The 22,542-nt window shown below is 48.1% G+C and overlaps 1 protein-coding gene and 1 pseudogene across 1 annotated transcript; both read left to right on the top strand.

Moving 5' to 3' along the window:
- The first annotated feature begins 1,425 nt into the window (after positions 1–1,425).
- On the top strand, positions 1,426–2,040 carry LOC125533936 (histone H3.3-like). Its single transcript, XM_048697259.1, has 3 exons — positions 1,426–1,513; positions 1,702–1,778; positions 1,869–2,040. Exons 1-3 carry the CDS (start codon positions 1,442–1,444, stop codon positions 2,014–2,016), a joined length of 297 nt encoding a protein of 98 aa, XP_048553216.1. The 5' UTR covers positions 1,426–1,441; the 3' UTR covers positions 2,017–2,040.
- A 15,535-nt stretch (positions 2,041–17,575) lies between these two features.
- Positions 17,576–22,250, top strand: LOC125537729 (annotated as a pseudogene).
- The last annotated feature ends 292 nt before the right edge of the window (positions 22,251–22,542 follow it).

Here is a 22,542-nt window from a genome sequence, read left to right as displayed (position 1 = left end):
CCCCTCTCCCAATGCCAGATCCAATCCTCCTCCCTCCCTCCTCGCCCCAGCTGCCTGCTCCCCTCCCCTTCCAGATCGCCGTCACCACCTTCCTCCTCCTCCCTCGCCCCGGTTCCTGCTCCGCCGAGGCCGCCACCGGGAGATCCGACTTCGCCGACAGGAATGGGTCCGGATCCGCCACGCCCGAGCGCTCCATCCTCGTCGACAGGGACGACTACATCCTGGCCTCCACTTCCCGCGCCACCGGATCCCGACGAGGATGTCCATGTCGTCGTCCTCGCAGGCCGCCAGCGCCGCCGCGACCGCGGCCGCGCCCGCGCCGCACCAGGCCGGGCCATGGTACGTGGTGCCGGACCTCAGCCTCCGCGACCACCGCTTCACCGTCCCGCTCTACCACTCCTCCCCCTCCGCGCCGCACATCACCGTCTTCGTCCGCGAGGTCATCCCAGGTACGTCCGCGCCGACCCCGTACCGCTCCTGGGCGACAGCTTCTGTGTTCTCACCTTTTCCCTCACTCTTTGCAGGTGGCTTTCTCCGTGCCCATCGCCGGCTCGGACCGCGCCGTCAGGAGTTCCAGAATCCAGGTGCGTGTCTGAATCGTGTTTTGGTGTGCTATTAGTTACAGTAGATAGCACAATTGCCAGATTGGTTCGGGGCAGGGAGCAATTCTGGGCAGATTCCGATACCGCTAGCTAGGACTGGGACCGTGTCCTCGTGCTATACATCTGGATTGCACATATTAGCTACTACTATCACTTGTAGATAGACACACATACTAGTCGCAGTACATGCACATTCAGTAAATTCTTCAGTGTTCTTGGCTTCTTAGTACATGCACATTCACATTTATTGTATCTGAATTGTATCAACTTGCCAGTTAGCTAATTACTAAAATCATATGCACATAACTATGTGAAGTTGATGTTCAACCATTACATGTGATAACTAGGAAGCATATTTTTATCAGTGGACTGCTATTTCTTTTCTTGCTTCTGTTTGCAAAATTAGGCGATCATGGTAGCCTTGTTTTCTTTAGTGTTAAAAAAAGTACTAGGCTTCAGTTTTTTAGTGTGTCATCTTTATATGTGTCTTTCGAGTGAATAAACTATGCTAAAGGTAGATCAGGACTTTCATCTGAAGTGGAATTCTATCTTGGGTCTGATCTTTTGAATGAAAAGTTTTAGTTAGAAATACACTGCTTTCTATCTGAAGGGGTGAATAGCTGTGTTGTATGACGTTGTTAGTTTTTGACGTACAAAATTTGGGTAGGTATTCTACGCTGATGATTGTTGGGACTCTATAGTTATTGAATGGATTTGCTAGCAACAAGGTTCCAGGCACAATTTCCTGGTTATGAGAAGACTATAGTTGTGTTATTGTGATATTCAATTTATAGAATTGACTATGTTTTTTTTGCTTCAGGTAAACCAAGGTTTTGCTCATGGATCGTACTAAGCAGACTGCTCGTAAGTCCACTGGAGGAAAGGCTCCTAGGAAGCAGCTAGCCACCAAGGTTTGTGACTATAATATTGATAGTTTACCTATGCCATGTCTTTAGTTATGGTTTAGGTAAATTGAACTGGGTATAATTTGAACCTCAACCTTCATTGCCAGCTTATGACCAGATATCCTACTGATGTATATGGACTATCATGGTATTATTGTTAATTTGACCATGTGCTCTACTTTGCTTTTTGACAGGCTGCCCGTAAGTCTGCTCCCACAACTGGAGGAATGAAGAAGCCTCACCGTTACCGCCCTGGAACTGTTGCTCTTCGGTGTGTAAAATCTTCCAACCTATTCTAGCATGTGTTATAGTTTGTTTTGAAGTATTCTCAAATGAGTAAATTTTGTGCTTGACTTTGCAGTGAGATCCACAAGTACCAGAAGAGCACGGAGCTGCTCATCAGGAAGCTTCCATTCCAGAGGCTTGTTAGGGAGATTGCCCAGGACTTCAAGGTGATCAATCAACTTGTGCACTACATTGTGATGCTCCTGTTGTGTCAACTCTTATAGTATGATGAATCAAGTAAACTAAAAGCACCATCCTGTGTCTACTTTTGCTGCTGTTTTTAGTGATTGTTTGGAACCGCTAGCTCTAATTTAACTTACTTCTCATTCCCCTGTTTCTGCTGTCAGTATTCCCGTGGCAATTTAGGTAACTATAGTAATACTGTACAAGAAACATCATTGCATTACAAGTTGGGTTTGAATCTACTTGTGAGCAACTGGGTGCGCCCATTCTAGAAATATGATATGTAGATTTGCTTCACAGAACTGATATAAAGGCATCTCAAGTTACTTAATAGTTCCTTATCACAGGCCAACAATGCTACTGTGAGTACAGAATCTAATCTTGGTGCTTTCCTATTTGCATGTAGCCCCCTCGCTCGCGTACTGTTGCCGCTGCTCCTGCTATTTTCTACTGCCTGCTACCGCATACTGCTGCTGCTCGCCAGATGCCGCAGCTACTCACTGCTGCTGCTACTCTTGCACTGTTGCTGCTGATGCTACTTGTTATGGAATTCATTATGGAACTTGGTGCAGTGTACCATCAGTCACAGCTGCTGAGTTAGCCAGTTAGGTAGTAGTACATGACAGTGAACGGCTCAAAAGTATTTCTGTGTTTGATGCATGGCCTATCTTACTTCGTGCTTATACATTCTATTCTGTACCTAACTTATATTAGAAGCTGACTATTCTGTAAGATGGATCTAACCATCATTAAGTGCACAAGTTTTCAGGATAATTCACAACTGCATTAAAAAATTCTAGTGGGAGTTATACATGTTTTCTCATGATAGATTGATCTAGACTGAAACATGATTTTGCATCCCGTTTTCCATCGACAAATATACAAGTTATACAAGTTATATCAGCAAGTTACTGTATGTGTTAGAGAAATCAGTGTTGATTTATTTGTTATTATTTTTTTCTTTCTAATTTTTGCATGAGAGCAAGCTGGTGTAGCTAGCTGGACTATGCAGCCATGAATCAGGAAGTAGAATATTCAGTTTTGCTAATAGAAAATAAATGTATTTAAAACTTTAAAAACTGCATAATAAGTGCTTGTTCATGTTTGGTTTTCTCTAAACTTTGTTTGTATGATTGAGGGCAAATTTACTTGGTTCTTTTCTCTAAACTGTGCTTGGAACATTCATTTTTATGATCTAAAATTGCCTTCCTGTGATGATGCAGGTGCCCAGTTTGTGCTCGCTATCGAAGGAGCTCCATGTTGAAGAAGATTGAAGAGCACCAGGCTTAACACCAGGGCAGCTTGTAGAGCTTGTAGAGCTTATGGAGCTTGTATATGTATAGAGCTTGTAAATGTATCACGTGTAGAGCTTGTAGAGCTTGTATATGTTAGAGCTTATAATGTGTAGAGCTTGTAAAGTATATGTTATTTGTACAATAGGAGCTCTGTACTGAATCTGGCTGATAATATTTGGAGTATTATGTGTGTGTTTTGTTTGTACCAATTTAAATACTGGTTATTTATTTACTGTTAAATTGAAATATGAAGAATAAGAACTTGCTAGTTGGGACCCATGTACCTAAACCTGATATCCGGGACCCATTTAACTAGTGAACCTTTTTTATATTACAAAAAAACTAAAACTTTCTAGCAGAAAAGGCCACGGCCCCAAAATGATAAGGCTTAATTGTTGGGCTTGGCCCATCTACCTAGCCAAAATTAATATGAGAAAAAAACACAAATAGGCCGAATTGTTGGGCTAGGCCCATGTAGAAAATCGAATTGGACCGGGCTGAATCTTGTGCCACATCAGATTGCCACGCTGGATGCCTACGTGGCCTGGGGAGGTTGCTAGTGACCAAAACGCCACAGTAGACGTATTTTGGTCATAAACGTCTTCGACCATTCCAGAAGAAAGGTCGCTATAGTCAGTTTACGACCGCCAGCTTTTGACCTTCTGTTTTTGGTCACAAAAAGGTCGCAAATGAAAAACCATGACCTTTCAGTGACCAATAGTGGTGGTCACAAGTTGACATATTTCTTGTAGTGAAATTTGATCGTTTCAAAAAGATTGTTTACGCAAAAAAAAGTCCAATGCAATGTATTTACTCTAGGGAGAAAAACATGCACATGAAAAAAGTGTGACCATCACAACAGATTAGAAGGAAGGGATTAACTCTAGGAAAAAATGAAGGTCAATTATTAACCATCATGAAAAAATCATATACCATGTCACATTTGTGCAAGTTGTTTCCTGTGTTGATTCATCATGAGGTTTTCTCCACAGCTCATCATGTTTGGCGACCACCTTTGATATTACTTGCACTACCTATATTTGTTATTGGCCAAAATTCATAAGGTTGTGAGCAAAAAATCTTGCAGAAAAGAAAAAAAATGAACAAATAAGACAGTTTTAAACATACTTCAGGATGGTTGGATGAGGTCGACCCATTAGCTTGCGGTGGTCCCGCGAACAATGTTTCTTGTGGGGCATTGAAACATGTATCCTCAGCAAATACTAAGGCACGAGCCCCATATGGTGTGGTGGAAATGTCCTGAAGCTATTTGAATGAATTGCATCAAAACTAATTCTTTCTTATAGGAAGCAAACACCATTTGTTCATATATGTAAAATAGCTAATTAAGAAATAAAAATCAAGAGATGTTCATTCTCAGAAAAAGAAAAAAAAAGAAACCATTTATGAAAACTTGAGCTGAGTTTTGTTCCTATTTAAATTCCACGAGTTGTTGTTGAAACATCAAGTGGTTTGAATAAAGGTTCACATGATGTATTTTTTAAAAATTCTACCAAGCTTCGTAGCAGTATTTTCCTTTACATACACACTTACCTTATTCTTACATACTGTAATTGGGATCTTCCTAGTTGTTAACATCACCTGTCTAGTACTAGAAAATCTAAATAAATCATCTACCATCTGCTATTTTGTTTTTTTCATCCTTGAACTAATTATGATTGCACTTAAAGATCAAATGGTTGCAGAATAAAAGGGTCTGACACGATCCAAAATGACGACTTTTAGAAATTAAAAAGTATACTTGACCAAATGCAGAACAAAAAAATATGATTTGCGTATGCTTTTTCTGTGAGAGCTGGTAAATTGAGCATGAAGTGTTACAAGCAAAGTCAAAATGAGTGACCAGAACCACTATATAGTAGGCTGAGAATAAGCATATGACTTTTTGGGGCACATGAAAATTGGGGCATTCCCTAGCATAGAAATGTGGCATAACATGATAGACCAATACTTCAGAAGTAGAAACCCTAGCATAGAAATGTGGCTCACTACTTGACAAAGAAGCCTTGATCACAGAAACTAGGCAGTTAACTAATCAAAAATAATATTTTCACAAATACAGCACTAAATGGAAGGTTTTTTTGTAACATATATATGATGACAATTTGTTAACGGAAAGTTGTTCACAAAATCTGGGAAAAAAACAAGTATTCTAACATATATGTGGATGCATACTTACAGGCAGAGCTCCATAGGCTACTGGTTTGTTAGTTCACCTTTTGAAATCAACATTAGCTGCGTGAACTAAATCTGCAATCTGCACATGAACCATTCTAGGGACATTGTAGTTAGTGCTCCTAAATGGCCTTGCAGAAGTAAGATCCAGAAAATCCATATATATGATCTGGATAACACGAAGACGTGATAAAAAAGGGATGAAAATGCAACAATGGAGAAAAACAGAAAAAATGATACAAAATGAACAAAAGAAAAATAACTTACAACAAGCATGGGCAGGCAACCGCCAACCCAGATAGGATCGTTCAAATCATCCGAGACTCTGTTAAAAAAAATTCGTGGAAGCTTTCGATCTCTTCACTCAGGTGATTGATGCAATATGTTGCCAAATCATACTTATGCAACTGCGTAATGTCATGTAGACTGTACAGAAGCTTGCAGTTTGCGTAGTTGCCAGTGATTGGACAGAGAATTGTTGAGAAGAACAGAAACAGGAAACTGCAAATAAAACCTTCCTCACTTTCATCATTCTTCATCATGGCTATTGGCATGTTCGTACTTCCAGATTTATATTTATCGCTGAGTTCCTTAATTTTTGCTACTACAGCAGGATCATTGCTCTCGGTAGGAAAGGGTTCAGAACCAGATTGAATTCCAAAACCTTAATGACCATTTCCCTTCGGATATGAATGACTTTATTCTTGTGCTTGAAGACAACATTTGAGCGAGTGTGGCTGGCAAGCCATTGCATGAATCCAATGGGGACAATGAGATGCCTATTGATGTGCAACCGATTATCCAGATCATGATTGGAAACATATTATTTTTGCTTATCAGTTAAATTTGTAACGGCTTTGTTCCATCTGAGGGTCAAGAACCTATGCTTTATAGTCCCACGGCGTTTCAGAGTTTTATACATGGTTACCAGACAAGGAGCTCTATGGAACAAAAAAAGGATAAGATTAAAATGAAGAACCTAAAAACTAACTGACATAAAAAGTTACTGAGGTTGTTCCACTATAAGGGATGTTGATCATAGCATTACTTTCATGTAAAAAGCATATCATTTTAAATCATGAAAAAAATGCTATTTGTGTGGGAGGACAACATGGATATAAAAAGCATTAACACGGGATGTTGCTCATAGCATTATTTTGATAAAAAAAATGATAACACAACAACCAAATGTATGTAAAAAATACCGACGTTGATTCAGACTGTAAAATATAGTGCTTTCATACCTAAATGTACTACAAATAAATAACATAGCAACTCAAGAATAGGTTTAACAAAAAATGAGATTCCACACTAACAACCAAAAAGACCAGCATGTACTATACATGATTATCAGGGGAAAACCTAGCTAAAAATATCAATGCCGAAACCCTAGTTAATTCGATGCAAACCACATCGGGACGCTATGAAATTGGGCAACCCTAATGAAAATCTATGGCGAAACCCTAGCTAAAATCGGAGCAAACAACATCAGCACTCCATGAAAAAAATTAGAAAACCCTAGCGAAAATCCATGGCGGAACCCTGGCGAAATCGAAGCAAACCACATCAGCATGCCATGAATTAGAAACCCTAGCACAAAACTATGGCAAAACCCTAGCGAAAAACCATGCCGGAACCCTAACTAAACGAAGCAAACGACATCAGCACGCCATGATATAGTAAAAATCCTAGTAGAAGTCTTGGGCGAAATCCTAGAAATCCTATCACGTCTCTAAACAAATCGCTGCCCAGCAAGGTGAACAACGCACATCCGAGAAGAAAAAAAGAGAGACAAAGACGGGGATGGCGATCAAGGTTGATTCTCAAACCTTGGTGAAGAGCGCCCTGCGGAGGGACGACCTCCGTCTGCTGCCGATCTAGAAAACTACCGCGCGGAAGGAGAAGGAGAAAGGAGATGGAGAAGAAGAAAAGAAGATGGGAGAAAGAAAACAGAGTACGAAACGAAGGAAGAAAACAGAGCTGGGCCAGCCCGATAAGAGAACGAAAGACGCAGGGGGGTACGCGCCTCGGCGCTATGCGGCGAAATGTATGTTCCGCTAATTGCGAATAGTAATCGGTTCCGCTCATGCGGGTGCCGGCCTGGGCCGGCCCATTAGCGCGGTTTTCCTTTTTTTTCTGTGCGTTTTCTGTTTTTTTTTGATTTTTCTGTTTCTTTTTAATTTTCTGATTTCTTTCTTTAAATTTGAATATTTTATAAAATCTAAAATGTTTTCAAATTTGAACAATTTTTTATTTTGAACAATTGTCGATTAAGAACAAATGTTGGTTTTGAACATTTTTCAATTTGAACAATTTTGAGATTTGAACAATTTTTTAATCTGATGGTTAATATTTCCTAACACTATGTGTCTGACGATCTCCCCAATAGTGGTGGTCAGGTGTCGCTTAGCCTCCATTTGGTGGCCATGTGACACCGACTCCCCAATTGTCGTGGTTTTTTGTCATTACCTCTTTCGGAAGGAGATGGGCCTGTGTCTTCAGAATTAAAACCACAGAAACAATGTAGGATCGAGGTTTCCTCAACATATCGAACATATCATAATGTGTACTCCCTCTGTCTCGAAATAACGGTCGGAGGTTCAGTTCATTGTCCAATTTACAAAACAGTAACGTATTCATTCAAATTGTTACAAATTTATCCTAAAACTGAAATTTCGAATTGAAATCATGGCGTGCGGGCCTCGAGCATGGCGGCTCCGGCGGCGTGCGGGGCTCGAGCAAGGCGGCGCCGACTGAGGGCTGGTAGCGGCGCAGGGGAGCAAGGCAGTGCCGCAACATTTTCCGCTCCGGCCCCCTCTTCTCGTTCCGTCCCCGACGACGCGGCGCCATAGGAGCTCGACGGAGGAGACGCGCTCGAGCTCCATGGAGGCCACACATCGGAGCTATGTCTCGTAGAGAGACCAGGAGCTCTGCTCGCCGCTTCCCCACGCCGGAATCGATGGAGTCGCCAGTCTCCTCCCACCCCGGCCGCTGCTTACCCGCTCAAGCTTGACGCCGTCGGTCCACTGCTTCCTCTAATCAGGCTTCTCCACTCGAGCTCGATGTCGTGGGCAGTTCTGTACATTTGTTTTTGTTTTGGACGCCGCTAACTGTCACACGTGTGGGCGTTAAGGAATCTTCCCACACGTTCTGTGTGGTGCCTAAGAGGACCAGCCCACACGTCTGTGTGTGGGCAAAACAATTAGCGCCCACACGCCTCTTTTTTCCCTCCCGGTCCCTCTTACATGCGTGCATGTGGGCGAAATAGATAACGCCCACACGCTCGGTACGCCAGGCCTCATACCTCGTGGTCCCGCATGCCCCACGTGACACTTTACCGCGCGCCCCGCAGTTGCCATGGGCCGGACCCTCGTCCATGTTCGTTTAAGTGCAGTTGCCATGTCGCTGAACTACGGTTGGCATGTCGGACAACTATAGTTGCCATGTTTGCTCAACTGCAGTTGCCATCTCAGGTCAAAGTTCCAGATTGCCATTTTTTTGACAACTACAGCTATTGCCATGTGTGGTCTGGTCTACTGCAGTTGCCATGATTTCAAAACTTTAGGAGTTTCCACCTACTAACACTAGGCAATTGCCATGTAGCGCTACAAAAAAAGGCATGGCAAAAAACATGTTCGGGTAATAGAGAGAGTTTCCATGTGCTCACAAGCACGCTAGGGCAGTTGCCATTTAAAAAAGAAAGAGTTGCCATCTGCTTACGTGCACGCTAGGGTAGTTTGCCATGTACCATGCCAAACATATGGCAACTGTCATGTTCGGGTAAAAAAGGAGAGTTGCCATCGGCTTGCAATCACACTAGGGCAGTTGCCATGTACACTGCAAAACGCATGGCAACTGGCAGCATGGGTGCGGGACAGGAGGCAGGCGTGTGGGCGAGATGGCAAACTGCCCACACACCAGCCCTTGTGCGTGACTGAAACTGGAGCAGTTCGCCCACACACCGGCCCCTCCGTGTGGTAAAACGGATGTGTGGGCGACCTCTCTCATACACCAAAAACGAGTTGTCCTACGTGGCATACAAAATCAGCTAATTCGTGCCAAGATTCGTGCAGAAGTTACTGGACGGTGATGAAGGCGTGTGGGTGAGTTGGCTAACGCCCACACGTGTGGGCGTTAACATTTCCGTTTGTTTTTTGTAAGGACAATTTTTTACTTTTGTTTACCGAAGATACAGACTCTTTTCCAGTTTGTTTTTCTCTGATATATTCAGGACAAATGTTGTCAATGACAAACTTTGATGCAATCTGTCAGGAACCCTCCTTGTACATCAACACTGGCATGGACATTGTTTTTTGAGGGGATCACACTGGCATGGACATGGGCTGGCACCTAGGCTGTCGTCATGGTTTTGGCCCACCTATCAGCAAGGAAGGAGTTCAGAACTACATATACACGAGGCACCGTAACGGAGGAAATTTCTTGGGCAGCTCGGCCCTAGTCATGCATAGAAGGAGTTATAGACCCGGACACACTTGAGGCGATAGCATGCCGCGAAGCCGTAGCACTTACTGAAGATTTACATATACAACATTTTGTTGTAGCATCGGATTGCCAGCAAGTCATCTCGGACATTCATAGGAGCGCAAGAGGAGCATACGGGGCGATCATTACCGAGATTAACGTCCATGCGGCAGCTCCCCAATGTACTTTTTCATTTGAGTCTCGTGCTGTGAATTATGAAGCACATAGCCTAGCTAAATTTGCTTTCTTTAGAGGTCCGCGTCGCCACGTTAGGTTTGGCGCCCCCACGACCTAAGACGTATCCCACTTCATGTGGTCTTTGATGAATAAATCAGCTTTTTACCCCTCAAAAAAAAGAGGAGGCACCGCAACGGGAAGCGCCTCTGTCCCGCTCTCTGCGGAACGTACGGCACCGCCGCCCGCGGGAAGTTTTTTCGTTGCGGCCCAACTAAGTAGGTCTATTTTCTGTTCTACTAAAACAAAATCTGTTTAAATTCGAAAATTGTTCAAATATGAAATCCATTCAAAATCAAAATCTGTTGAAATTTGAAATTTGTCCAAACTCGAAAATTCTTTGAATACCAAAATGGTTCAAATTAAAAAAATGTTCAAAACCGAAAATTGTCCTGTATCAATTTTTTTTAAATTTAAAAACAATTTAGATTTTATAAAATATTCGAATTTGAAAAAAAGAGAACAGAAAAACGAAAAAAAGAGAATGCCACGGGTCGCCCGTGCTAATGGGCCGGCACCCGCGTGAGCGGAACCGAATACAGTCCGCGATGAGCGGAACATAGGTTTCGCCCCGCAACTAGGAGGGCATGCATCCAGACGGATCACCATTCACGACGGCGAACCAGCTCTGTCCTTGCTTCTCTGTAGTACTCTCTCCGTTCCTTTATATAAGGTGTATTTGGTTTTTGATAAAATTTTAGAATGTAAGATGCATTTCTTTTTATTCCTCATAATTCCCTTGTTAGCCCTTCAGAAAAAGGAAAGTATCTCTCTCCTGATTGTCTATATCTCTTCTTGTAGCAAAAGAAGGAAACTATCTCTATGCCGATTGCATGTATCTTTTAATTTCCTGGACTAATTGATTTACTTGCCACAAACCAATAAATTTGCCAAGGGTAATTTTGTCCTAACACATCTATAATTATGTGCCTTGGTCACCGTGCCGAAAATAATACACCTTAGATAAAGGAACGGAGGGAGTATTCCCCAATCCTTGGTGAACATTGTATCCAAATTCTTGTGCTGTCAGTCGAATTCAATCCTAGAGGAACCTCAACACAATCCACAGTCTCTCCAGCAAATTGTCACACCGTCCCTGTTTGACTTTGATCACGGCCGGGAAGAGAGTAGTCCAGGTAAGAGCATCTCCAGCCGTTGGCCCCCCAGGAGGCGCCTAAAATCGCCGGGGGTGACCCGGCGCAAAAAATGGGCTTGGGGACGAGTTGGCCCCCAGTCGCCACCCCCAGGACAGTCCCCAGGCACGCGTTAAAAAAATAAAAATGTTTAGAAAATTTAGGCAAAGTTTGGCTAAACAGGACAAATTTCAGCAAACTTGGGCATATATTAGACATGTTCACGGATTTTCATTACATACATGGCAAATATATAAACTTAATCTAAAAAAACTGGCTGAACTCCGAGTAGTCGCCGTCGTCGCCGCCATCGTCGGCCTTCTCCTTCTTGACTCGGGCGCCCCTGCTGGACCCCTCTCCGGCTGGTGGTGGCGGCGGCTCGTCGTCGTCGCCGTCGCTGTCGTCAATGATGACGACTCCTCCTTCGTTGCGGCCTCGGCGGCGCTGCGCGGAGCACCGCAGGGCGGCGCACTAGCGCTCCCTCGCCATCTTCAGGGAGTCTTAGCGTGCCCATTCAAGGGCCACGTCGTCGACGAGCTCGACCTCGCCATGCTCCGTTTTCACGGCGGGGAGACCCGGCTCCGTCTTCACCGACGCGAGCACCGGCTCCATCTTCACCGGCGCGAGCCCCGGCTCCGTCTTCGGCTTGACGAAGCGCGGAGGAGGAGCCGACGAGGAGGCGCGCCGGCCGCCCTCGCTGATAACGACGTCGGCGCTGCGAGTGCGCCGGCCGAGCGGCGTCTCCGCCGCGGGCTCGGCCTTGACGCCGAGCAGCATCGGAGTGCCGGAGGAGTGGGAGGAAGAGCGCGACGAGGAAGAAGAGGAGGAGGAGCCGAAACTCCTTGGTGCCCATTGCCCGTCGAGTCGGCAGTGCGTCGGGGCGGCCGCCCTCACCTGGGGGTACGCCAACAGCGGGTTGTTGCCACCCTCGAGGTGCGTCAGCACGCCCTCAAGTGTGCGGCCGGGGGCGCCCCACCACAGGTGGCGCCCCTCGCTGTTCTTCGGGCCGCCGACCACCGGCGCACCGTTGGTGGACGCCAGTCACTGCTGCTGCCGGCGCTCGAAGTACGCCGCCCAAGCCGCGTGGTTGTCGGTGGCGTACTGGGGGAGGGAGAGCTCGGCGTCGGTGAGGGAGGCGCGCACGATCTCGACCTCGTCAGCGAAGTAGGAGGGTTTGGCCACGACGTCGGGCAACGTGGGAATGGGCACTCCCCCGTTGCTGAGCCTCCAGGCCGTCGGCCCGGCGCGCATGTCCGGCGGCGCCGGGATGTTCGCCTGGAACAGGAGCCACGACTCCTGTTCGCGGAGCGAACGACGGCCGAAGCCGTTTGCCGCCGCCTTGTCTCCGGGGAAACGCTCGGCCATCCGGAAAGGGGAGGGAGATGGAGGGGTTGGGCGACGGCTCACGGGAGAGGGAGGGCTGGGGAGAGGAGCTCGGCGGTGGCGCTCGGGAGAGGTGGCGCTCATTAGAGGCGAGCGAGGCCATAAATAGCTGTGTCACGTCCGTGTGTACGCGTCCGACGGAGGGGAGGCGTCGGCGCGCCGCCCCATGATGAGCCGCCCGTGAGGAATCAATGACAAAGCTGACCAGCGGCAGCCTTGCCATTGATTCCCCGCGGGAAACCGAGGCGTTGGGAGAAGACGAGGCGGTGTCGCTGACGCGGCTGGCCTGCGGCTCTTTCACGCCAAAAACGATTCACACTGCGCCCCCGAGCGCCCCCAGCGCGCCGGGTTCGGGTTGGTTCCGCCTGCGCCAATTTCGGGCCGAGCCGGCGAAAACTGGGCCCTTGGGAGCGTGACTGGGCCGATTTTTTGGCGCCGGCGGTCGAAAAGTCGCCTGGGAGGCCTTGTTGGGGGCGTGGCTGGAGATGCTCTAATCCGCTAGTTGGTACTACTTGTTGATCATGCCAAGAACTCGATTATTTTTCTGCTCACCAAATCTGTCAACAGTCACGACAGCGCGGCGCTATATATAAAACTCCATGACATATAAAACTCCAGAAGTTTGAAAGCTATACGCCATGCATGCAATATCTCTCAACTATCTATCCCGTATCCTTTTCTATCTCTTTCTCTTAATTGTTCTCCACGAGAGATGGACGTAACGGGATGCATGAATCCTAGCGATCGATGATCGTCCTGCTGCCTTGTAATCCACGACAGGCTTCGTTTCTCTTATATATAGCAAAGCGGCTCTCCCCCAAACCAGATTCCATCCATCGATCCATCCAACACCATAATGGCAGCGAAAATCCGTCATTCGACTCTTCTTGTTCTACTACTTGTAGTAGCTTTCTTCCTACCCCTGGTCTGTTACACGGAGTTCGTCCACCTCCACTTCAATTACACCATCGACCCCTACACCAAGAACTACGTAGACTTGAAGAGAATACTGGTGAGGAACCAGCCTGAGCTGCGAGTGCTGACGAGCACGGCGTTGGCGGTTTGACGCCCCATCTTCTATGACCTACCGGCTTGAGTGATTTTTTGCCACCTCAATGGTAAATGAATCCAGCTTAATTTCAGATTCGTTCGCTTTTCGGCTTTTCAGATCAGTTGTAATTCGATCATCCTCTCTGACTTGCTTTACCCTCTCTCCTTTATTTATTTATTAAGATGACCTTCCCCAGGACAAGTGCGTGGTCGCCTTCGCAGACGACGATATCTCCGCCATGGGCTTCAGGAACTCCACCGGGCACTGGCACTGCATAGGAGGCTTCCGGTTCGCGGGCTGTACACTTCTCCCCTTCGGGGAGAATTACGGCGAGCTTCTCGGAGAAGGTGGCCACATAAACCTCCCGTTTGTACCGCTCGGGAGGGAGGCGGCGAAAGAGGGAGTGCGCCTCCTGGCAAGCTACTCATACTCCCCCGGCGGGGACCTTGGACCGGCTAAGCGAGGCATGACCAGGTTCATCGTCATGATAGCCGAAGCAGCCCGTTTCCGGCCCGTCAGCAAACAGGTTGGCCCATCACTGGGAGGAAAAGACCAACATGCTCGATGTTGAGGCAGAATTCTGTGTAAACTGGGGAAGAATGTCGTTTTTACTTATTGACTGGGATAAAACAACCAGGCGTACAAGCTGGGGAAGGGGGCAATACGCAGCGGCTCAGGAACAGGAATTAAGAGCCCAAGAGATGCTTTGCGCGTGCTAGATCTGCTGGTGAGGCCAAGAGGTTATAGTGTCCCCAACTAACTAGAAGACGTACTACGATTCAAGACAACAAATTAGGGTTTAGGGTTAGGGATTTAGGGTACGTGTGAGGCAACAAGGAGTAGTACAATATAATGTTCAAGGTCTGTAATGCTGTAATGAAGATTGAAAGAAATAAGACTCTACTAGCTAGTACAATAATGTGTGTTTGTGTTGTTTCTTTCTTCTGAGCATTATAGTGTTAGGCATCCGTTAGTCGCCGCGCGCCGCTCCCCGTCCCCTTCTCCTCCTCCCCCTCCTCCTCCTCCTCCTCCTCCGTCCCCTAGCCTGTTTCATATCTGAATTTGTGCTAAATTAAGTTTGTGTCTTATGGCTATGATATCCATTCTACAGCAGTCTGTTATGGTTTGATTCAAAGCACACACTCTTAAAGTTTCTTCAAGTTTATATCATCTATATCTATACCTACTAATACTAATAAAAGAAATAAGTATTCTTAGTCCGTCATGCTATTTTACAGAAAACCCCCTGATTTTTTTGACATTAAACCCGCAGTAGATATTAAATGTTTTTAAAAAATACTCATACTCATATCTTCTAAACCGTAACTCCAAATTTAACATATTATATATGTATTTTGATTAAAAAATATGTATAATCTGAATATGATGTTATTTTACCTGTTAACAATTAAAAAAAATACTATCTAGGTACCAATACATATGACGTGTATGGCAAGAAATAGTGATGAAATATTGACGCAAGTACCTGCGACCACATGAGATAATACAAAAATGTTCTTTTCCAGAAAAAAATCTCTCTTTATGCTTAAAAAATCATGCATCTTTTTAGCAAATCTCATGTATTTAAGAAATTTGCATGTGAAAAAAGTGTTCAAGAGTTACCCTAAGTTGGTGATGCTTATACTGAAAACCGCCCTTCATGCACACATGTCTCCGTAGTGTGCTAATGTGTCATTGTCTGTCTTTGTCATTTTCCTTTACCGGCCCGTAACAATACCCCATTTCATACATGACATGAATTTCTTTCTAAGAATTAAATCTATATGCAGGCCGTCTTGAAATAGAATACCTGTGGAATCTTGAACTGCACTTTGGAAGGCTAAGACTATCTTTGTTTGGTCCGTAGCTACAAAAATTCAGATTACAGGCCATTTTTTGTAAATTAAGAGCGTGTGGTATTTTTTTTCTTCCGTTGCAACGCACGGACCTTTTTGTTAGTAAGTATTAAAGTTTGGATCAGCAAAGTTCTCGACTTCCAATAGAAACTTATCAATTGATTTAATTCAGCTGTACATGTCTTCACGTGCATCAACAGAATTATGCGGCGTTTTTGTATATACCATCCATTCATTTATTCAGGACAAGAAATCTTCAATTATAAATGTACGTAGCTGTATTTGATCAAGCTACTGTATTTTTTTCCAGGCATGAGCAGCAGGCTTCATCTAATTGCTTACAAATGCCTAATAACTTGATGGAATGTATCTATTTCTTAGGCGGGGTACTAAGTACTAGTTTCCTTACTCCTTTCGTTGACTAATCACTCCCAAAGGTGGAGCACATGAGCATCTGCCATTGCTGCAATTTGTAGTGGGAGAATATTTTCTGCAATTCCAGGTTCTAAATGCAAGATAATTGGATGGTGTTGTAGTTCTACTCCCTGAACAGTTCAGATTCTATTACTGTTCACTTGTTGATTTGAGTTGCTCTAAACGCAGAATTTGCCATAATTCAGCTGTCAAGGTAAATCCTTGAGCTTGCTATATATGCACTTTTTTATATATATTTACCTTCATGTTTTCTAATGCAATTTTTTGATAAGAGTAAAGCGTCCTGCAAGCGGAGAATATTATACCTCCCTGAGCATCTCGAAGCACCATACCTGCATCAGCCCCTCCTGCTGAATGAGACCCATCTGAGTTGAGTTTGACCCACCCATCTGGTGGAGAAGACCATGGGGGGCGGCCATAGGTGTTACTTGAGCTGGTTCCCTATACCTGATGTGATCATATGATACCACTGTTTTACCCTTCTCAGGATCCATAGGTGAGTTTAACTTTGTAGCAACTAGAGACTCCAAATAGCTTAGAAGAAATTGTAAGGGGACACGACAGAAAATAAATATTTCCGGTATAGCAAGCACGTCCAGGACCACTATGGAGACTGCATTCAAGGTTTGATCTGATCCGTACCGACCCGGCGCAACAGAAGAATTGTCGGTGGATATCGTCGGTGCAGATCCTCGCAACTAGGATTTACAACCTCCCAACCGCGAGGATGTACTCCTTCGTCGGACAGCCCTTCGGGAGGCGGTCGGCCAGTCCCTCGGACAATGTCACGGACAGCCCTTCGGGAGGACACTCGAACAGCCCCTCGGGCAAAAGATCGAAACTACAATCTCTCTACGGGGTTGCACACATACGGTGTCAGCTATCCGGCAGGGCTTCGCCGTCCAGAACAAGTTCCTGCCGGAACCCAGACAGCCGACAGCCTTTTGGCTCTACGAAACTATTTCGCTGGGAGGGGGAGAGAGAGAGCCAGATCATGCATGGCTTGTGTATGTAAGAAAGAGTGAGTGTGGAATGCACCCCGCCGCCGCCCCAAGGCCGTCCCCGCGGTTGCCCCGACTCGCGAACCACCGTTGCGTCGCCCCTTTGGGCTGCAGCGTCGCGGTCCGCGGTCCCTACCGCCGCCTCGAGGTCTTCCCGCCGTCTCCCCGACCCGCCTGCCGCCGCTGCGTCGCCCCTTCGGATCGTAGCGCCGCGGCCTGCAGTCCACTCCGCCGTCACCGCGTGTCGACCTCCCGTGGTATGCGCCGCGCCGTCTCCCTTGGCGCGGGAACGCTACCATCCGCGCCGGTCTTCGTCATGTTGTCAGGGTTCTTCGCCTACTTCGAGCACCGCCGCCGCACTCCTAACCTAGCCGCCGCCGTTGTCAGGCCGCTGCCGCCGCTCTTCTTTGGCCGTCGCCGCCCGTCCACCCCCTTCGTCTTCGTCCAAGCACCAGCCCGTCGCCAGCGTCGCCGTCATCTACCCCGACCACTTCGTCTACCCCGACCACCGTTGGTGCCATCGGCCCCACGCCGATGGACGCCGCAATCGTCGTCGAGTTCTTCTCTGCTGGCCCCTCCGACTTCTCCGACATGGCGTACAGCTCGTACAGGTCCCTCGTCTGCGCATGCCCGGTGCTGACAACACCGATGCGTGCCTTCATCCATGACGTGTCCCCGGGCCTGGCAAGCTTGGTCGGCGCTTCGTCAACTTCGTCTTCATCCGTCTACGCATGCCCGCTGCTGGCAACACCGGTGCGTGCCTTCGTCCACGATGTGTCCCGGGGCTTGGCAAACCCGCTGCGACGCGTCATCAACAACATTTTCTTCCTGACGCACCCCTACTTCGACACCACTGCGCCCATGCTAACTCGGCGCCCCCTTGCGCCCGCGGCTCCACGGCGACTTCCTCAACACCGGCTACCCCGACTCGACATCAACCACGGCATTCTTCGTAGGGCTACCTCGACCACGGCTCCACCACCCACGCTCTCGGCTACATCGACAAAAGGCACAAAGGGCTACCGTCTGCTTGAGCAACCCCGTTGGTTTCCACTCCAGCCACGACTCCGCGATGCGTCGACCGTTACGACTGTGGGAGGGCGTCCGTCGGCTTGCCTTCGGATTCTTCTCCAGTCTCACCGTCTGCGTCGCTGCCGTTGTGACTGCGGGGGGATGTTGAGTAACATGATTGTATTAGGAAACATAGGATAGACTAGGAAATATTCTGGCTTGCCTTGTACTCCAAGTAGATCATGTACTCCTATATATATGCACACGAGGCTCAAGCAATACAACGAACTATTCCACCAATCCCTCTCTCCCTTCTAACACAGACTACCTATAAAATATCATTCAACTTGTAAATGCTTCCACATTGATATCATCTTTGACTAGCTACCAACAGAAACATTGGCTCTCTGCAAAAAAAGAAAAAAAAATTCCAACTATCCTCAATCATCTTCGACAATTGACCATGTTCGACAAAGTCTTGGTCCAGCGGGATCGGGCGCCCCAATCTTTGTTGACTTTGGCCAATTCTCCAATCGGCACACAAACTCAATTACATAACATCTTGTATAGAAAAGAAATTACTTTACATAATTCATTTCATACCCAAATTATGAAGTGATCATTTCACAATTACATAACATCTTGTCGTCGTCGGCCTTCTCCTCCTCGACGCGGGCGCCCCTGCTGGACCCCTGCCCGGCGTCGCCGTGGCGAACAGGCGGCGGCGCGTCGTCGTCGTCGCTGCTGTCGCAAAGGATGACGACCCCGCCTTCCTCGCGGCCTTCTCCATCGCAATGGAGTCCTGGCGCGCCCACTCGAGGGCGGCGTCGCCGTCGTCGGCGAACTCGGCCTTCACCGGCGACAGACGTGGCTCCGTCTTCACCGGCGGCAGACCCGGCGCCGTCTTCACCGGCGCCGGCCCCGGCTCCGTCTTCAGCTTGACGAAGCGCGGAGGAGCCGACGAGGGGGCGCGCCGGCCGCCCTCGTTGATGACGATGCCAGCGCTGCGAGTGCGCCGGCCGAGTGGCGTCTCCGCCGCGGGCTTGGCCTTGACGCCGAGCAGCGCCGGAGAGCCGGAGGAGTGGGAAGAAGAACGGGACGACGAGGAGGAAGAAGAGGACGCGCCGAACCTTCTTGGCGCCCATGGCCCGGCGCTACGGTGCTGCGCCGAGGCGGCCACCCTCGCCGGGGGGTACGCCAACGGCGGGTCGTTGCCGCCCTCGAGGTACGTGAGAACGCCCTCGAGTGTGCGGCCGGGGACGCCCCACCAGAGGTAGCGTCCCTCGCTGTTCTGCCGGCTGCCGACCACCGGCGCGCCGTTGGTGGACGCCAAGCGCTGCTGTTGGCGGCGCTCGAAGTACGCCGCCCAGGCCGCGTGGTTGTCGGCGGCGTACTGGGGGAGGGAGAGCTCGGCGTCGGTGAGGGACGCGCGCACGATGTCGACCTCCTCGGCGAAGTACCTCGGGTCCGCCGCGGCGTCGGGCAACGGGGGAATGGGCACTCCCCCGGCGCTGAGTCTCCACCCCGTCGGCCCGGCGCGCATCTCCGGCGGCGCCGGGATGTTCGCCTGGAACAGGAGCCACAACTCCTGTTTGCGCAGCGAACGGTGGCCGAAGCCGTTGGCCGCCGCGGTATCTCCGGGGAAGCGCTCTTCCATGGCGAAGGCGGGGCTGGGCGGGCTCGGAAGAGGTAGAGGGAAGGGCTGGGCGGCGGCGCTCGGGGAGAGAGGAAGGGTTGGACGGCGGCGAGGGGCGGGGCTAGTGTGGGCGCAGGTGAGCGGAGGCCGCCGGCTTTTATAGCCGGGCCGCGCCCGTGTGTACGCGTGCGAGGGAGTGGAGGCGTCGGCGCGCCGTCCCGTGAACGCGCCGCCCGTGAGGAATCAATGGCAAGGCTGACCGGCGGAAGCCTTGCCATTGATTCCACGCGGGAACCGAGGCCGTTGGGGGAAGACGAGGCGCCGAGTCGCTGACGCGGCTGGCCCGCGTCTTTTTCGGCCCAAGCCGGCGAAAATTGGGCTCCTGGGGACGCGACTGGGCCGTTTTTTCGGCGCCGGCGCGAAAAAATCGCCTGGGGAGGCCTTCCTGGTGGCGCGGCTGGAGATGCCCTTATGAAGTAATAAAGTGAAGCAACAATATCGATCTAATTGTTCATTGCATTTTCTTCCTTATGTTAGTCAAATAGAACCTCTTATGTTAGTCAAATAGAACCTGTTATGTTAGGAAGTTCACATGATGCACAACATGCATCGTGGTTTATTTTTTGAAGCTTCATTCGTTTCACCCTCAAGAAAATGTTAGGCTCGGTCAGTTTTCTTTCTATCTAGTGAGAGTAAGCATGGAAGCACTCTTCAAGTTATTTGTTCGATTTTATCTTATCTGGATGGAGGCATAAAATGCAACAATCTTGAGAAAATGCAACAATGGATAGGTTTCTCGTTCCCTTTCAATGTGCAGTAGCACAATCATCTGTACTTAAATAAAATTGTGTTGCTGATATTAATAAATCAATAAATATGTTAAGCAAGCCTTTGGTAAGCATTAAACTTTCAGCTCAAACTTTTTATCTCATGTGTACATTTGTTTTCTTCCAAGTGTTGTCTATCTCTCCTACTCTGGAGGATCCTGAACCTCGGGTTGTATATATGACGGCCACAAACGCATGTATTTGCTATGCCGATTGGAGTGACCTCTCCAAGATGAATTTTTTTCACCCGACGGGACAAGAGGCGGCCGCGCATGGGCATGGCAAGGTGCTGCCAACGCTCACGCCCGCCAAGGCCCGTGCCCCAAACACGATAAGAAGAAGGATCCGCAACACCCAAGATCTGGCGACGACGGAGGCGGCGGCGCCCAAACATCTTCCCGCCAAAAAACGAGCTGGCCATAAGGCCACCGCAACTCGACTACTACATGGGAACCATCAGACCCTTCATTTCCTGCCCACCGCCTCGAAGACCAAGGTCGTCTTGGCTGACCGTGGGAACCGCATGCTGCGCTTCGACGTCGTCAATGGCACCCGCTGCATCGACACCCTGCCAAGCCTCCATGGACTCAAGAAGAAGTCGATGTCCGTCTTCGTCCCTCCCACCGACTTGCACCTCCATGACGGCAAAGACAACGGCGACATTTACATCATCAATGGCCTCCTCTACCGGCACATGCATGGCAGAGGAGCAGCCGCAGTTCGAGGCCCTGGCGTGGAGGGGTTCCGCCAGTCCCCCGCATCTCACAGGTTCTGGCACGCGACATCCTCCCACTACCGCCGTGGATTACCCACAACAAGTGTGCCTTTGTCCATGGCCACGCCCTAGTCGGAGACACCATCTGCTTCTCCATCTTTGCAGGCGCTGAGGGTGCCGGCACCTACTGCTTCCAAATCGCGACTTGTGAGTGGAGCAAAGCTGGCGACTGGCTCATGCCCTGCCATGGCAAGGCCGATTACGTCCCCGAGCTTGGACTCTGGTTTGGCATCTCTTCTCGGGGGTTAAAAATTTCAACAAAATTTCAGTGAAATTTCCAAAATTTCGCATATTTCAGTGGGGCCCGAAATATTTTTAACCCCGAAATTTGAAGGCCGATTCAAACTGCTTTTAAAATAAATTTAAATTATGTTAGAATTCATTAAAATCAAATGAAATTTGAAATATGAAAACATGAAATAATTTCCGAAATATGCGAAATTTCCAAAATTTCGCATATTTCAGTGATGTCCGAAATTATTTTGTTTTCGAAATTAAATACCGACAATCTCCCCTGCGTTGCTGACCTCTCCGGCGTCGTCGGAGGGTAGGAGCCACCGCAGGAGAAGATGCGGATCTGGGCGCGTGATGGCCTGCCAGAGGAGTGGCAGCCCAACATGTTGCGCGAGCCCATTGTCGTCAGCCTCGGTTCCGGCAGGTTCATCGTCGTGGACTTCTTGAATGTCATGGAATCCGACAAGGATTGCAACAAGATGTTTCCCGGCAAGGAATTTGCCATCTTCACCGGTGTGGAGGTTGCGTTCAGCAACGCCGGCAAAGGCAATGACGAGAATGGCAGCAACGACAAAGGCAAAGACAATGGCAACTACAATAGCTCTCAGCTCTGGCAACGAGAATCACGGCAAAGGCAAAGGGATGATGCGTGGCCTCCATATGAGCAAGCACAAATCTCATCGTTACATGTTTAACAACCAACAGAGGATCGAGGCGGTGCTCTAATATTAACGATTCAGCAACTCATTTTGACTTGCTGAACTGTAGCTCTCTTCTTGTGCTCCCTGTTTACAGCGAGTATTACTGACTCTAGTGTTATGTCAGCTTAAATACCAGGTGTCTATCCATCCAGTATTCATGCCTCTGACCAAATAATGGTTTGATGGCCATTTTAATGATGACATATGGTTATTATTTATCGGGATGTGTTTTTCAAATGTCGAAATCTATTCGTGTTGTCTCATTAATGTTGAAATCTATGTTAGTGTTGAAATATGTTATTAATTGCTGAAATCTT

The sequence above is a fragment of the Triticum urartu genome, chromosome 2, assembly GCF_003073215.2.
Source record: "Triticum urartu cultivar G1812 chromosome 2, Tu2.1, whole genome shotgun sequence".
Classification (NCBI taxonomy): Eukaryota; Viridiplantae; Streptophyta; class Magnoliopsida; order Poales; family Poaceae; genus Triticum; species Triticum urartu.
Note: the sequence above shows the minus strand (reverse complement) of the source record. Positions and strands in the feature narration are given on the sequence as shown.